The sequence below is a fragment of the Falco peregrinus genome, chromosome 3 (genome assembly GCF_023634155.1).
Source record: "Falco peregrinus isolate bFalPer1 chromosome 3, bFalPer1.pri, whole genome shotgun sequence".
NCBI classification, from domain to species: domain Eukaryota; kingdom Metazoa; phylum Chordata; class Aves; order Falconiformes; family Falconidae; genus Falco; species Falco peregrinus.
The window spans coordinates 29,531,529-29,548,961 of record NC_073723.1 but is presented as its reverse complement, the minus strand read 5'-3'; the positions used below and the strand labels follow the sequence as shown (position 1 = coordinate 29,548,961).

Here is a 17,433-nt window from a genome sequence, read left to right as displayed (position 1 = left end):
ATGGAATATAGCATTAATAAAACATCAGAGTGACGTGGGGACTTTTTTGTTTAGACTGCTATTTGATATGAAATGTTGAACATCAACATCCTGAAATAATTTTAGTGTAATGCTTCTGATCTGTCTGCATACAGGTACCATCTTCAAAGAGTTCAATTACATATGTGTGGTGCACAATTTTGACTTTAGAGCCCAACTCTCACGTGCAGCAACGATTAGTAAGTACATTTAACATCTCTGAAATCTAAATGTTTATGCCTTATATGTCATATAATGAAATAAGGGCAGAATGACCACTTCAAAGATTTATTAATAGCTTTTTTCAGCAGTTCTAATACTGGAGTAGAATTAGCCATAAATTAGTATATTGTTTTCTTTTTGTAGATTGTTTTCAGCCCTCTTTTCATTGTAAGGAGCCATCTTCCAGACCCAATTATCATACATTTGGAGAAAAGAAGTCTGAGACTGAATGAAACACAAGTCATTCCAGGGAAAGGACAAGAGAAAGCACTGCAAAATATAGAGCCTGATCTTACACACCACCTGACATTTCAAGCCAGGTAGAATACTCATTTTCCTTGAAAATGGTTCATTTCTATGGAGAAGAAGGAATAATTTACACTTTAACTTCTGGTGCATTTTTTTCCTAAAGTATGGTATACACAGAGGAGATACAATAGAACAAGTATGTGTGGCCTGAAATGCTGTGATAGGAAATATTAAATTTGGTAGAACTATCCTAAGCACTTTGGCATTTGTTTGCTTAAGCAGTCCATGTTTTTGTGTTTTGCAAAATAAATTCCTAAATGATCTTGAAATGTGTTTTGAGAATACTGAAGTTTCTAGAGTCTCAGACAGAAAGATCATTGCAGTGTCATAACAAATTCAGGCGTGTCAGCTAATGCTCAGGAACTTGTTAAGACATCATAACTTGATTCATCCGTGATTACCTTAAGAGTTTTCCTACTGCAGAGTACGCTTGGAAAGCTTCATTAAAGAAAATGTGAGTGCTACTCATGCTTGATCTTGTTGTGTGACTGAATTTATTTTCAATGACAGGGAGGAAGACGATCCATCAGAGTGTGCAGTCCCTATCTCAACCACACTAATTAAACAGATAACAACTAAATCCCATCCAGGTGGCAATGTCAGCCAAATACTGTCCGAGTTCTATGGCACTGCTAATCCTCCCCAGCCTGCATGGCCATATAATAGAAAGGATTCAGACAGGTAATTCTTTGCTAAACCTTCTTCATGTTTGTTGCATTGCCTTTTCAGATAAACTGGAATCATGTTCAAGAAGACTGTATGTGATCAACAGTGAATGTGTTTTCAGTAATTACATGATTCCTGTATATAAGCTGCAGAATCTGTTGCAGGTGGCAAAAAAAAGTAGTTTGGCCTAGGGGCTGCCCTTGATTACACTGAGAAGATGACATCAGCAAGGATTAAAAAAATGGAACTATTTTTTTGTGAATGCATCTTCTTTACTGCAGCTCTAGAAACTGTTGTTTATTCAGAAGTTGTTTGTCTCAGTACAGAAACAGGGAGTTGCTGTAGGAGGAGTTGATGAAAAAAGAATGGAAATGTGATTTTATTTTTGTAACTACAGAAGTCACAGGTTTAGTTCTGGAGGACAGTGGTAAATCTGTTAAGGAGTTTCTTTAATTGACCAAATTTAGGTTGAGTTTGTATAGTTAAAAATACATTTTTACAGCCTGCATATAGCTAGATCTATCTGGCAGCATCTCAGTATGTTCCAGAATGATAAGGTAAGAGGAGACTGGTTTTCTATTTCAAAATCAAAAAACCGCAAATTTCTGAAAATGACAGCTTCTTATTTGTAATCTTGAATTCATTATTCCTTTGGCTTTATCTTTTTTTGTTTGTTTTTGAACAGCAACGAACAGCTGTCCCAGTGGGATAGCCCAATGCGGGTAAAGCTGTCAGTGTGGAAACCGTGTGTTAAAACGCTGCTGATAGAACTGCTGCCCTGGGCTTTGCTTATCAATCAGTCCAAGTGGGACCTCTGGCTGTTTGAAGGAGAGAAGATCGTTCTTCAAGTACCTACTGGGAAAGTAATTATACCTCCCAACTTCGAGGTAACTTTGCCATTCACGTTAACAGGCACAGTTCTGCTAAACATGCCGATTCTGAAGAATTGCTGTTAACCCAGTTGATTCCCACCTTCCAGTCACTGTATCTGTTAGTCATACAATGAGGACTAGAAATAACAACAGAAATTTGCCGCATTCACTGAGTCACCAAGTGTGTAGGACAACGTACTTGATAGCAGTGTTTGAAGAACATGTCTTAAACATGCATAGTTAAAAATTGTCTCTAAGATACTGTAGAAAGAAGACCTGCATGCCATCTGATCCAGCAGCCCTCTCGCCTTCCTCCCTATTCAGGCAGTGAATCCGCAACATGGGCATAATGTAGCAGCCCAAGTGAAGTGCTGTAAAGGCCAGATAAAGACTTTGGCCCCTGCTGTGCCAGCCTGTCATCTGTGAAGTGTTTTGACCACAGTAGCAAAGCTGACAGACAGGAAGGAATGTTTGGTTTGAGTGTTTTAGGTTGAGTTGTTTCATAGCTTTATGCTACCAAGAAAGGTTTGATAATGAGGTAGGGTGAATTACAAATAAGGAAGATTCTTCAGGCTGCCTGCCTTCCTGAATTCAGAGTTTTGTGTAACGGATCTTCTGACATACCTTAGCTTGGCCCTGCATGTGCTTTCTTATCACAACCCCAATATTTTTATTTTTGTAAGAATTTAAATAATTTGACATAGCAGCTGGTCGATTCCAATTGTACAATCTGATACTTGCTGTTTATTTTACCATCCTTTATTTCCCCCATGCATGTCTGTTAAAACAAAAGGTATACCTATTAACATGTCTCGGTGTAGGCTATGGTCTTGATTCCAGCGTGAGGATCAGTCCTGTATTCACATAGTGGTTTTCTCTATTTTTGTATCACACAGAAAGAATGAAAGGGGGAAAGGCAGGAAATGAGTTTGACTTTATACTGGAAACTACATTTAACTCTAGTAGAAGTGTATCAAATTGTTAACGAGTGATAATTGGTCATTTTTCACTTGCAGGAAGCTTTTCAGGTTGGAATATACTGGGCAAATACTAATACTGTGCATAAATCAGTGGCAATTAAACTGGTTCATAATGTGACCTCCCCGAAATGGAAGGACGCTGATAATGGGGAAGTAGTAACGTTGGACGAAGAAGGTTTTATTGAAGCTGAAATAAAACTTGGTGCTTTTCCAGGTCATCAAAAGGTTAGAAGAAAATTACCATGATTTATAACTTCATTATTTAAAAATAAAGTCATATAGCAGGTGAAATCAATCAAATGTACACAGTGTGAAAGCTCCTCCCTAATTATGTTAATACATGTAAAACATAATGAGAGTATAAACAGTGTATGAAGTATAATTTCAAGAATTAGATCACCAAAAAAGTTCTGCCCAACTCATCAAGATAATACAATATCCCCTGGATAAAGAATTAATGAATTCTCAATCTTGATGGAAAACATTGACAGATGCAACTTCAAAAGTATGTGATGTGGCTCCAGTTAGGAAGTGCACCAATATGGACAGGTTTTCCACAGTCACAGAGAAAATGGCAGTTCAGTCACTATATTTCAATATGTTTTGTGTGTGACCTCATCATCGTTTTTATTATCATACAGTTGTGTCAATTCTGCATTTCTTCGATGGTTCGACAAGGTATACAAATTCTACAGATAGAAGATAAGACAACAATAATCAACGATACATCATATCAAATCTATTATAGGCCACAGCTTTCTGTTTCCCAACCCCACTCAGGAAAAGAGGTAAGGCACTGTGGACACCGGTTTAGTTTGTCCTCTGCAGTACACGGGTGGTGAGGTTTGTATGGTCTCAACTGCTTATAGCAAAGCTTGAACAGAAATCTTTAGACATAATAATGATAAATTATTTTGTACAATTTTAATTTAAAATAAAGAATCCTGGGTAAATTCAACTCCAGTAATATCTGTGATCAGAAATCTGTGCAAAGCAGGAGATTCTTGCACATTGCAGAATTAGTTCTGCCTGTTCTCCATCTGTTCAGGCACTAATGGCCATTTCTGTAAAATAAGCAGAGTAATCCGTAGTAGCTGTTGAAATTGTTCTCAGAATTTTTACTGAGTTCGCGTGTAAAAGAGGTATATTGGCCTGGCAAGCTGAAAACTTTTTGTTATCCTTTTGGGAAGATTCCAGTTATCTGAACAAAGCTGCAGAACTAGAGACGTGCCCAAAGGTTATGTATTTCAACGAACTGCATCAAATCATGAATATCAGTTTTCTAATAAACACACAGGATATTTAAGGACTAGCTTACAGGAACCAAAATGTATGCATGGTCAATATATTGTAATCAACCATTTATACATATTTATTGAAGATTACCTTTATAGTAAAATATGTGGAAAGAATTCTCAGAGTCAAACTTGCTAGAGGAGTTGGCAGATAAACAAATTTTTAAAGTTCCTTGTTTCTGTATTGTTTTCCTTCTGCATTAGTTTTCTTCACATCGGTATGTACATTTGTGCATTATGCATTTTGTGGCAGTCTTAAGGGACGGGGAATTGGAAGAATGTTGAGGCTAAAATCCATTGTTAGTTTTATATCTATAAATGGATTTTCTTCTCACAGTTACATTACAGTGATGTAACTGTTGCTTTTGGTAGGGTTATTTTATGGAACTGAGAGTGGACTGTAGATAACCGTGCTCAGTTAACTGTGTAAGTATACCTGAAGACAGAATTTGGCCAAATAACTTTTAATGCAGTGGGCTTAGTGCAACCTTTAGTTCGTTGCAGTTATTGGCTCCTGAGGCTGTTCTGTGCAAGATCAACATGAATAAACTTCTGTAAGGAACCAGCAAGTCATGCTGCCACCATCTTTTTCCTTTCCAGAGCTTCCACTCACCAGACAGTACAGTGTTCAGCATCAGTCCAGCTGGGGCACCACCCAGTGAGGGGCTGAGTGCTGTGCCCTGCTGGGACCTGATGTCGGACACCAGTTCCTTAAATTCAGGAGCGCCTCCTTCTGAAAAACGCATGTTGCTGAGTTTCAGTCCAGGCAGCTACGGTGCGAGCTGCGAGCTGTGGAGCCTACCAGCTGTCATTAAACAAGAGCTTGCTAGACAGAGCGTGGCAGTGCCCACAGGGGTTTGTACTGAAAGTGGATTTTGTACCAGGTACTGTACCCTGAACAGTCACGAATAATGAACTTTGCTTGTTGCTGTAAAGCCTCAGCTAGTAAGAAACCATAAGAGTTTAATGCAAAAGTCAGAGTAACACATGCCCCACATATGTAAAGGCAAGTCTTACTTCAATTCAAAAATTGTTATCTTCTGATGGTTTTGATGCTCTTATTATAAATGGTTTAATGTTATGACCGTGTACAAGTTGTACAATTTTTAAAATGTATGGGCTGCTATTTTTTACATGCATACAAAAAAGCATGAAAAGTTTTTATTCAAGATTATGGTTCTCTTTAATTTATGGGTAACGAGTTCAAGGACAGTGTAAAATAATACAACAGAAAAATTTGGGGTTTGTTTATAAAAGGTAAAAATATATTTTAGTAAGAATAATAAGAAGATAAACAGAAAAATCAGAAAAGAATGAAACTATTTTGAGATTACAACAAGGAAAGATTTCCAAGTTTTAAAGCTTGAAATACCCAAATGTGCATTCTGCTTACAAAAAAATCCATCCAGCTAGTTAAAAGTAACAGTCCAATGACGTGTCAGGTGCCCAACTTCAGTTCTCAGACCTGATATCTGAATCTATTCATACTTATACTGGTATTAACAAGAAACAATCTGCCGAAATTAGAGAAGCTGCATCATTATATATTACCAGTGATATGCTGTTTCTCTTGTCTGAAGTGCTTGATATCATTCAAACCCTCATACAGTTCCTCTGCAGACTCTAAGAGGTGTCATAGTGGATACCAAAGACTCTTAGACAGTCTTCAGATTTGAAAAAAAAAATTTAATGGGAAAAACAAGAAAAGGATTCCTTGTAATTCTGAGATAGACATAAAGGATTTTCTGCTCCTAACCAAATTTTCAGACTGTTTGGATTTTTAAAATCACCATGAGGTGAAGTTTTATAGAAATAGCCAATACATTTGCACAAGAAAAAAAAAAAGTTTTTGTGTTTATGCATGAAGACGTTTTATGTAGTGAATGAGCAGAACTAAATTAATTTATTTTAATTTTAGAAATTTACTTAGTGATGATCCATATCATTAGCATTTGAAAGGGTGATAGCATTGTGGATCATTCCAGTGGAGCAGTCAGTTGCAGATTTATGTATTTGTTAAAAATATATTTCATGTGTATCAGAGAAGTATGCGTGCAAATTCTTCTGGAAAATTTTAAAGATTTATGTTGAAAATTTGGGCCTACAATCTCATGTTTTTAATTTAATATAAATCTCTGCTGGCTAGGGCTCTCATCTTGCAAACACACGTGCTCAGTTTAACTCATGAGTAGACTCTGTGAAGCAATTTCTTCTCTAATGTTGCTTTTTTTTGCTATTTCCATGTGTCCTTCTGTTTAAATACAATTCTCAGTGGAGATATGTACTTGCCTAAATGTATATAAATTGGAACTTGATCATAAAGAATCTTACAGATGCTAGTTTTGAATGTTTTTAATTGTCCAGGGTAATAATATGTAAAGATTTCATCCAAAACATGCATAATCAAATATATCTGCTTTATTTTTTTTGTAGAGCTATAGCACTGACTTATCAAGAGCATCTTGGCGTGACATACCTAACACTTACAGAAGATCCTAGTCCTCGTATAATTATCCATAATAGGTGTTCTGTTCCATTGCTTGTGAAAGAAAACTTGAAAGGTAGGTAGTGTGCAGTAATTAGAAACAGTGCACTGTTGTAGTATAAATTATTTTACTGTATTTCCAATACAAAGTTGAGTTCAGTATGTGTTTTAGTTACAACAAGAACTTGATGGCCCTCATAAAGGTCTGTCTCAAAGTGAGAGACTCTGGAAGATACTGAAGCCTGGAAGCTATTGGAGCTAATCCTGAGGTCGGGAGTATGAACTTACATGGCTCCAGGCTTTTGGGTCTCCCTGGTTCCAGCTGTCAAGGTGACTTGGCTGTAGGAAATTAGTAGGCAGTGGAGTTTTGATGACATCAGTTCAATCCCATGGAACATTTAAATCTCCTCAGATTTGCAAATGTAACACAAAACATATTGTCAATATTCCAGTTACAGTCTGTTAATGTAATGATAAGTGGAACATTATCTGTGTAAATCTTAATGACATAGAAAAGGAAAAAACCCAAATATATAAAATTCCAACCAATAGAAAAGTAATGTTTTTATTTATTGGTAATATTTCAAACAGAAACCGTAATTTCTGTAAGCATAGGTGAGTTTTGATTTCATACGGGTTTTAGAAAGGCCTAATCTTGTATATTTTATGAAATTTCAGATACACCGAAGTTTGAAGTTTACTGTAGAAAGATTCCAGCTGAATGTTCGGTTCATCATGAACTTTACCATCAAGTCTCCAGCTACCCGGATTGCAAAACAAGAGATTTGTTGCCCAGCATTCTGCTGAAAGTGATGTCATCCGATGAATTAGTAAATGAATGGAGTGATTTTGTGGACATCAACAATCAAGGAACACAAGTAAATCATTATCAACTATTTCCTAGTTCACAGCATAGATGGTTGTCTTCCTGACCTGCACGTTATATTGTTCCTCTGCAATAAGCATATCCTTTCTGCTGCTTTTAGGGTTTTTTTTATTTAAGTCTTGGGAGCTGCCCTTCCTAAACCCCTTCCTGTGGAAGTTTTAGAATACAGATTACCTTCTTCGCTGGTTGTTTTTAAGAATAGCTAGGTCAAAAATACAGGCTTTCTAGCACTGAAGTTTTTTCACTTCTTTCTAATGAACCTGGTGTTCCCTGGAAAAATCAGTCCTGAAAATTTCTAGGCCCTGTAAGCAAAGAATCCCCCAGGATCCAGGAAAATCTTTCTGTTTGGTAACTTAATTATCACAGGATTTTTATCTTTACATCTTGTAGAAATTATCACTGTCATTCTCCCTCTGTGTCTTCACAGAAGCTACTTGTGTCTTTCTAAAACAAAACAAAAAAAAAAACTTTTCTTTCCTTCTGTTATTTTTCTCCTGTTTTGAGGTAAATGAAAACTGCCTTGACTGGAGTAATTCTTTTTGATGGGAATTTTTTCCATCTTTGAAGTCATTAGTTTACATGGAATCAACATAAACTGCTTGGCTCTTTGAAAGAAATACTAGTTTCAGATGTTTTCCCTGGGGACCAATCACAAAATGCTCTTGATTATTGAGTGTTATGTTATATAGCAAGTAGTTCAGTTTCATTCAGCAAGCCAGTCAGGCAATGCAAGGTTTCAAATTTCAGTCATTAATGTTATGCCAGACCAGGGTTCTTTATAAGTATCTGGCTCCTAGAAGGAATTAGATGCTAAGACAACATTTGGGGACCATTGTCTACTTGAAGAACTCTTCAAATAAAAAGTGTAGCCTTTTGTTATTGAAGTTTTAGGATTTACATGTAGAGAATTTCCCCAGGATTTCTCACTCCATCTTTCTCTTAGGAAAATGTAAATACAAGTAAATAAGGAATAGGCTAATAGCTTCACATACAACTCTCTTCCGATTGTGAACTAACTGGGATTTAGACGATCTTAAGTAATTTGTATTCTTTCTACCTAGTCACAGATAGGTACTACTTATCCTATTAAAAAGAAGAAATTATTAATTTACTAAAATTAAAGGATTTGATAGAACCATCTGAAATTGGAATTGCAATGACCAATCTTTGATTGTCAGTGAGGGGGTTTTGGAATAATGAAGCTGTATTGAAAATTCAGTAAATGTCCTTTTTTTCCCAATGCTATCATGCAGGATTGTGAATTTCTTTCAGATAAGCAAAGGATTGAAACTGAATATCAAAATTAGAAATACTCTTATGTGTAATTCTCAGAAGAAGAAGACGTAATTTGATGAACAAAATTTCATTATCTGTGCAAGGTTATTATAAATCGTGTAACAAGAATCATTTTAAGTGCTGATCCTACTGAACTTCCAAGTGCTTTTCTTTCTGGTGACTTGTTAAAAGCAGGAAAGATTCTTCAAGACAACTGTTTATTTTACCTGTGCTAGCCTATTATATTTGTGTTATTCCTTGAGTTTTACTTTAAATTATAACTTGTGTCATTACGGTCTAGTAAACAATTGTGTTGATAGTAGACCTACAAGAAAACAGAAGCTAACTTGCTCTAACAAGGACTGCTGGGAGTTTTCCAAACCTAAAAAGACTTTAATCTTGTATATTCTGGAAAAAACACAAAACTTGCATGGAAATATTGCAGAATTAAGCTCCAAAAACAATATGTCATTTCTTTAGGTAGAATATTTATTCCTAAGGACAAATTGTTTAGAATTAAAGTTTGCACATCTATAAGCAAGACACAAACCTGTTGTCAAGTTCCCATTTTCCTGTCTTTTTAGACGTTTTATGCTTTCCAATAGACTTTTCCCATTTCTGTGTGGCACCATGTTGCTTGTGAAGGTCTTCACACAAAACCAGTTTAGATGGCTTAAAAATGTGTTCAGTGTTGAGTTGTTAAGCAAGTCTTCATGAATCCAAAATGTTATTTTGTAGTCTTTATGTGGTTTGCATCATGCTATCAGGCATTCATCTAACCAGTTCTGAGCTAGGGCATAGGAAAATTAATGTCAATGTAGGGTTTGTTTTCTGGTGTAGAAGGTGGGATTTTGCAGAGCTCCAGGAGTATGCCTTTCTCCTTAATCCAAAATCACAAATCAAAAATTCCTAATTTATTCTTTTTTTCATACAATCTCCCTCCTCCTCAGCACATCTTCCTTATTTCTGGAGAAGAAATATTATTTAACAGTATTCAGTTATACAATTGAAGGATGAGATGCAAATTTCATCGTACTGTACAACCAAAATACTTAAAGTATCAGATCTGTTATTTTCTGAAGTATTGAAATCTGTTTCTGTTTTTCCTGAACAGTATCATGATTTGAGCAAAAGATCTCAACCAGAAGGCATTAATAGAATTAATTTGAATTATGACATTAAAAACAGTCATTTCAACATTCCATGTGTTTCTAACTCTCTCCACTAGATTGTGTTCTTAACTGGCTTTGGCTATGTTTATGTGGACATTGCCCATCAGTGTGGAACAATAGTCATAACCTTGGCCCCAGAAGGAAGAGCAGGACCTGTCGAGATCAACCTCAACAGGTACATAAAGCACATAAAAGATGATAGAAAGCATTGCCAAATACTGCTGAGAGGTCAGTCAGCTTTCAAAGTGTTAACCGACTTAAGAACTTTGGATTAACTGTTTGTTTTGTTTAATATTGCAGCATGCTTTATGGCATATGTTTAGACCATATGTTATGCTTTGTATATCACAGTTTAAAAAGGACAATCTAGCATCAAAAGTCATGTCACTTGAGGGTAAACACTAGATGTGTAATACAAAAAGAAGTCCTGAGTTGTTCATTAAAAATAGACACATTCCATCATAATTAATTTTAAGCGTGTTCATCAGTTTAAAAACTATTTAGGCAGGCCCTGACATCCATAATTGTACAAGCTCCCACTAAAATTGGTAGGAAGCTTGATGTGCAAGGGCTGTAGAAATAGTCTTGCAGTCAGTAATTACCTGTACTTATTACTGCATTCACTCCTCTTTAGAAGACTTTCCCACTTCCATAACACACTGCAGCCTGGTCCTCAGCTCCATTCAAGTGCAATTATAACACTGCCTATTTCTAAGATGCAGAATGCCTGGCCTCCAGCAATGCCATTACAATTAGACTGGAATTTGTTGTACTGTTTTTATTTGCACTGTAATTAAGTATTAATCCCCAAGAAACTGGTCATCAGCAGTACATAATAGCCCACTTGCTAGTTAAATTGGCAATGGGCAGTTAACACTGGAGGGGGGGAGGCCCTCAGTGCCATTGGTATAAAAATGCTGTGGTGGCTTCACTGGAGGGCACTTGCTGCATGTGATGTGAAGTGCATTATCCATAATAGTAACGCTCAGTATTAGCTCCCAGAAAATATTGTAACAGCTGATGCTGTACTTGAATTACCAGAAAATGGTATTTGTTGTCTGCTTCAGTATCTGGCTCTGTTGCAAATTTAGTAGGGAATTACTGTATAAATAGAGATGTTCCTGTCCAAAATATCCTGTTGACTAATAAGAAAGAAAGAGAAACCTGGCATAGATGTGTAATATCTAATTTCTTAGAAGACCTCTGAAGGTGGTACCCACTGTGGTGATTAAGGCTGCTAGATCCCATTAACGTTAATGGGACTTGCACAAGGAGTTTTCCATATATAATAGAGAACGTGTCTCCTGATAGGTTTTTGAGAAAGTAAGGTGCTAGGTCATCTCAAAATACGTGAAGTAACAAAACTTTTTCCTCCTATCTAGAATTCAAGAGCAGACCTTGTCACTGAAAGTGTTCATCAGTCAGTTAAGTCTTGCTGCTTTTGATGATATTACAAACCACAAAGTGTCATCTGAACTTCTGCGTCTCACAGCAGACAACATTTTCCTCCACATGGCCCCAACCACCAGCTACCCGAGACCCCTGTCACAGGAGTTCCCACGGGATGCCATAGAAGGCCTCCCACAATTTCATAGTCTCCAAGTGTATTGTGAAGACTTGCAACTGGACAATCAGTTGTACAGCAAATCCAATTTCCATTTTGCAGTTCTGCTGTGCCAAGGAGAGAAAAATGAGACCATGCAGTGGTCCAGAGTGAACAACCTCGTTGTTTGTAACAAAGATTTGGAAAGCTATAAGGAAAACTGCTTTATAAAACTCTGCATTGTTTTTTCCAAGGAAGAGAATTTCATGTTTCACATCAATGACCTCAGCTTTGAGCTCAAACCAGCTAGGCTGTATGTGGAGGACACCTTCATTTACTACATTAAGACTTTGTTTGATACATACCTTCCAGAAAACAAAACTGCTTGTCAGTCCATGAATACTTCAGATACTACCCTGACACTGCCTGGACAAGTGAGAGAGCATGCAAGAGCTTTAGTCAAGCCAGTGAAGTTAAGAAAATTAACAATACAACCTGTTAATCTCCTTGTCAGTATTCATGCTTCATTGAAACTGTATATAGCCTCAGATCACACCCCTCTCTCCTTCTCTGTATTTGAGCGAGGACCCATCTTCACCACTGCCAGGCAACTTGTCCATGCTTTGGCCATGCATTATGCTGCTGGAGCACTTTTCAGAGCAGGTCAGTACATTTCCTTAACGTGTAACATTTTTATTAGGGACCAGGATTCTGTGATTGTCTCTCAAGCTGAATAACCTAGATGTTTGCCGTACAATTATTTTTTTTCTGAGACAGTGTTTGATAATGATATTTTCAGACACCTTTCATGTCCTGCCATGTGACAGAAGGAAAATAAAATGGCTGAACAGACACCAGTGAAGATTTGTAAAGTTGTGCTAAACATTAGCCAGTTGCCTGAAGGCTTTATGAAACCCTGAACACAGCATAAAAATGTATTCTAGCTGGCTTAGGTTTTGTCATTTTATATTATAGGACTAGTCAGAATCAACCCACATTCCTCACATAAACTCCCCAAAACTAAATTTAATCAAATTATTCAGTATGTTGCTCTGCATTCAGAAGTAAATTATAGCCTTGAATGTTGTTTTGTTGTTAAAACTCCTTTTGGCTGCAGTTTATGATTAGGAATCTGTCTTTCTTCATACAGCCTTCTTGCTAAACTGGCACACAGATGTTTGTTGTCCTTTGATCCAAGAACTATGAAGTTTGCTGTTACTAACTTTTTCCCATATAGGATCGATAGTGAGCAATTATTCTATTAGGTTAGCAGGTACATTCTGTTTCCCATAAATATTAATTTAGAAGTCATGAAACTTGGTCTCTGATGTGTCTAAGTGTAGAATGGAATTTGTACCTGAGACAGGAGGAAGCTTGTCCATGATCGCACACATACTACACACTGAAATGTAGAATGTATTTTCCTGCAATACTAATGGTCAGAATGTCTGAAATCCTGATGCTTCCATTTGTGCTGCAGGCCTAGCTGTGACCTGAATTCTGTGCACAGTATCCAAAATTTTACACATGCATTTCAGGTATTTATAAATCAAAGTAGTGAGATGCTGATCTGGTCTTTCACTGTATGCATACCTGACTTGCACAGCTGATTGTGGCAACTGCATACACAGTTGTGCACCAGAACATTGCACACTGATTCATTATTTTCTTGCATTATTTTGCTTGCAAAATTTGCAGGTTTTTCTTTCTGCTACTTGCTTGGATTTGTTTTGCAGTCAAATCCCATAGTACAAAAGGCGAGATCTAGTTTCTTGCTAATTAAGAGTGAAACTGTGGCCAAATATGGTCCACAGCGTGAATATTTCTCCCCCCAACTGGCTCAGAGTGGTGATACAAGTGGTGATAGACTGCAGCAGGAAATTGGGGTTATACTGGCTTTTCATCTGCAGCATCCCAGGTGAGGCACATATGCTAGCTGGGGATTCCTGAACCTGGCCCTGGGTCTTTCCTCCTGCACTAGCCTTGCAGTGTACAACAGTGCACAGGCCACCCCTTGCTCTGGGCTCATGATGTAGCTGACATCAAGCAGGTTTAAATATTAAGAAATAAAGTCTGCTTCAGTGGAACTTCTTTTCAGGTAAATACATAAGCATATATTTAGTTACTTCTTAAATCCCACTTACAGCACTAAAACTAAAATGTATTTTTTGAAAGGGGTTATCAAGATTAAAATGGTGAATTGTATCACTTAATGTTTCCTTGGGCAAAGAAGATGCTTTATTTTGAAGAGTTTGTGACACTTGATAAAAGGCTGACTGTATCAACAAAGTTAAAAAGGAAGAAGTCAAGCAAAAAGCGTTATATGGTCTGCAAACCCTGAGTCCTTTCCTCACCGACAGCTGAGTTATACTTCTTGGGTTGGTCTCTTGTGGAAGAGGACCTCACTGTCCTGCATTTTAACCACATTAATGAGCAAAATGATGGGTTGTTTGACCCCTTTCTGCTCACCGCTGTCCGACGCGTAAATCGTAGCATCTGCACAAATGGCATTCCCATACAGCTGTTGCCTTATGCTCCAAGTGGGATAGTCTCATTTTGTCCTTAGCTGTGTGCAAGACCGTTGCTGCCCTGTGGGAGGGGGCAGGATTTGCCCCAAAGCCAGCTAGTGGGGGGTGTATCAGGCTGCCCCATACATTGCAAAGGAGCGGCCAGAATCCATATCTTGTGAGCAATGAACAGGGCTGGAGAGCTGTGCTGAAATATGCTGATTAGCATTGCTTGTCTCAAATTAGCAAAATTTGCAATGGAAGTCTCCCATCCTTTTCTAATTAAGTTGGCTTCTATTTAGCAGTTAATAAAATTCTATTTAAAAATATCACTAGTCTCAGCTAGATCTAACCCTATAGTTGCCTATAAAGTAAATGCAGTGGCTCTCTGCTAATGGAGTCATAATTATTTCATATTAGTAGATCTAATTTCTAAGCATACTTTGGGAAATGGTAATTGACATGGAGTACAGTATTCCTGACTTACTCCCACACCTTCCTCCTTGGGCTGGGTAGTCCATACTGGCAGTGAGGAGCCATTTGTTTTGCTCTGAGCATTGGCCAAGGAGCGTCCCTTTTGCTGCAGGTTGCACATTCCTCCCATGCTCCCCAAGGGTGAGGACGGTCCTTCCAGAGCTTCCCAAAACCGACAGCCCACAGGCCAGAGCCAGGCTGCAACAGCCCACTCCTGGGATAGCAGGCAACACCTCAGCTTTGTGTTTAACTGGTTTCATTGCTGGTTTTAATCTGGTTTTCATTCCTGAACACACTGACTGGCCGAACAGGTGAGTGGAGTTGGGGTCTCCGGTGTCCCAGGCTGGCAGTGCCTGCTGGGGGTGTTGCAGGGCACGAAGCCGCAGTGTCGTGCAGCAGCTTTCCATACCACCACCACCTCAGGACAAGGAATGCCAAGAATACTTAGGGGAAAAAAGAAAAAAAAAAAAGGCTCTAAGGGATTATTGCAACATTATTGATCACAAAAAGCAGAAAGAGCATCTCTTCCATCTGTACACGCCTCCCCACCCCTCCAGCTTTTCATCACTTCACACAGTGGCACGGATAATTTATTAAAAATACTACAGCGAGGGAGTCGCAGGCCCAGCCCAGAGCGCTGGCTTCCCCCGGTCCCCAGCAGGGAAGGACTGCCAGGGGGATGCGCCTTTCTAGGGCAGGCATCGTGGGGCCACAGCTCTCGTTGCCACTCCGCTTGTCGCGTTGCCAGTAGTACTTGTTTTTTAGTTTTCATAGTCCATCCCACCCTCTCCCTTATGTCCACTGTGGTTCCTGCTTTTTGTACTACATATGCTGGAGTTCTCAACCTGCCAGGGCTGAAATGTGGGACAGATTCAACAAGAATAATAGATTTTCCGGGAGCTTAGAACGATAGTATGAGATTAATTTATTTCATATGAGTAACATTTTCTCTTCTGTTCAGTTTCATGATTCAGCCTTCCACAGGAGTGACTGGGAGGGGTTAATAGAAAACAAGAAAAGCATCTGGATAGCAGGAGTTTGTGGTGATGAGATGGGAATGAGGAGGGCAGTGCAGATCAAGGGCCCTCAGCGGGAGAGCAGGAGGCCAGTCTGTCCGTCTTAGAGCCTCCTGGCTCTGTCGCGCCTTGTGTCGCTCTGGCAGTGGCAGTTGAAATTCATGGTACCGGGGCTCAAGGACCAGGCGGTTCCTCTTTAATGGTTATTGCCATTTCTGAATCGCTCTTTCTGGGCTGCCGAAAAAAAAAAAAGTTATGCAGCACTATTTCCTTAATAAATCTGCTGCCAACCAGCCTGAGAAAGGCAAGACCTGCAAACAGCTTTCCAGCAACAGATTGCTGTGTGCTTGGCCATCCAGCAAGCTGCTGGCAACCCTGCGTTTATATAGGAAACCAGATCCACAGATACCTCTCCTGGGATATGCATAAGGAATACTCCCCTATGAGTAACCTAATCAGCATGTAGATGTCATTGCTGTTTACACAACTGTACTGAGCAAAAGACATTTGTCTGGCTTTCACTGCACTCTGAAAGAAAATGATCAGCTTAGAAGGGTTGGGGTGGATTTAAAATAACTTCTTAAGCACTTGTCAAAAATCTGCATCTCCTTTCCTAACACTCCATCAAGCAATTGACCTGCACACTCCCGTAAAGCAGTACATTGTATCAGTGTAAACTCCCTGTCACAATTCTATCACTAAGGATGTGAAATCACAACGCTGCCTTATAGCATCTAAAACCAACCCAGCGATCTGAACTTGCAGCCCTGTTCCTCCGTAACTGTGAGGCTCTAGCATCCGCCTCCCTAGCACACTTTTAGCAGAAATACGGGAAGCTCCTGGAAGGAAGTCATTCTAAAGCTATTTGTGAGTTTGCCAAAAGGATTTCTTTGATTTACGAAGTATGAAAGATTGCCATTTCTGAATTCATAGTAGATGAGTTATTTCCTGTGTTTTGCTCAAAGGAAGTTCATAATGCGATGAATTCTAGTGTGAAAAAGATAATTAAGGAATAACCTTTTCACAACTGCTGCTTCTGCAGTTTTTGCAGCCGTAACATGTGTCTTGTTTCTCCGCACAGGCTGGGTTGTTGGATCGTTGGAAATTCTTGGAAGTCCGGCTAGTCTGGTGAGAAGCATAGGGAATGGCATAGCCGATTTCTTTAGGCTCCCCTATGAAGGGCTGACCAGAGGCCCAGGAGCGTTTGTCAGTGGAGTTTCCAGAGGAACAACATCATTTGTAAAACACATTTCCAAAGGTAGAGCTTTGACTTTGTTGCTCCAACTACTGCTTTGTTGTCATGCGTTGTTAAAGGATGTGTTAAAGTTTTAAACAATATTGCTTGCAGCTTTGTTTGGCTTGCTAGGCTGCAGCAAAATGCTGGGAGGGTAACAAAGCTCACATATAACATCTTATGTATTAAACAGATCACCGCTTAACTACAGTGCATAAGAATGTTTCAGAAACTTCAGAATTTTAAACCTCCCAGTGGGAAATGGAGATTGGCTCAGCCAGTATTTCATGTGATAACTGCAGAAATATTAAAGGTGTTCTGTACTTCTGCTAACCATCAGAAATTCTACACTCTGTCGCCTCATCATGTTTATTTTTTTTTTTTTTTTTTTTTTTTTTTAAAGCAGATGCAGTTGTCATAACTGTGTAAGTACGGGGATAGATTTTGACAGCAGGGCTGGGCTGGCCTGAGAACAGGAG

The 17,433-nt window shown here is 38.6% G+C and overlaps 1 protein-coding gene across 6 annotated transcripts in view; it reads left to right on the top strand.

The window, feature by feature from the left end:
- VPS13B (vacuolar protein sorting 13 homolog B) overlaps positions 1 to 17,433 on the top strand; it is a 478,583-nt gene that overhangs the window by 442,093 nt on the left and 19,057 nt on the right. For 5 of the 6 annotated variants that reach the window (XM_055800741.1, XM_055800742.1, XM_055800739.1 and 2 more), the window contains 12 exons: positions 135 to 218; positions 385 to 560; positions 1,060 to 1,230; positions 1,901 to 2,102; positions 3,104 to 3,292; positions 3,709 to 3,855; positions 4,963 to 5,246; positions 6,796 to 6,923; positions 7,526 to 7,725; positions 10,237 to 10,355; positions 11,563 to 12,386; positions 16,802 to 16,978. In XM_055800741.1, the coding sequence (XP_055656716.1) occupies positions 135 to 218; positions 385 to 560; positions 1,060 to 1,230; positions 1,901 to 2,102; positions 3,104 to 3,292; positions 3,709 to 3,855; positions 4,963 to 5,246; positions 6,796 to 6,923; positions 7,526 to 7,725; positions 10,237 to 10,355; positions 11,563 to 12,386; positions 16,802 to 16,978 (2,701 nt within the window). The remainder of the gene's footprint in view (positions 1 to 134; positions 219 to 384; positions 561 to 1,059; positions 1,231 to 1,900; positions 2,103 to 3,103; positions 3,293 to 3,708; positions 3,856 to 4,962; positions 5,247 to 6,795; positions 6,924 to 7,525; positions 7,726 to 10,236; positions 10,356 to 11,562; positions 12,387 to 16,801; positions 16,979 to 17,433) is intronic. The other variant, XM_055800743.1, reaches the window with a different exon arrangement.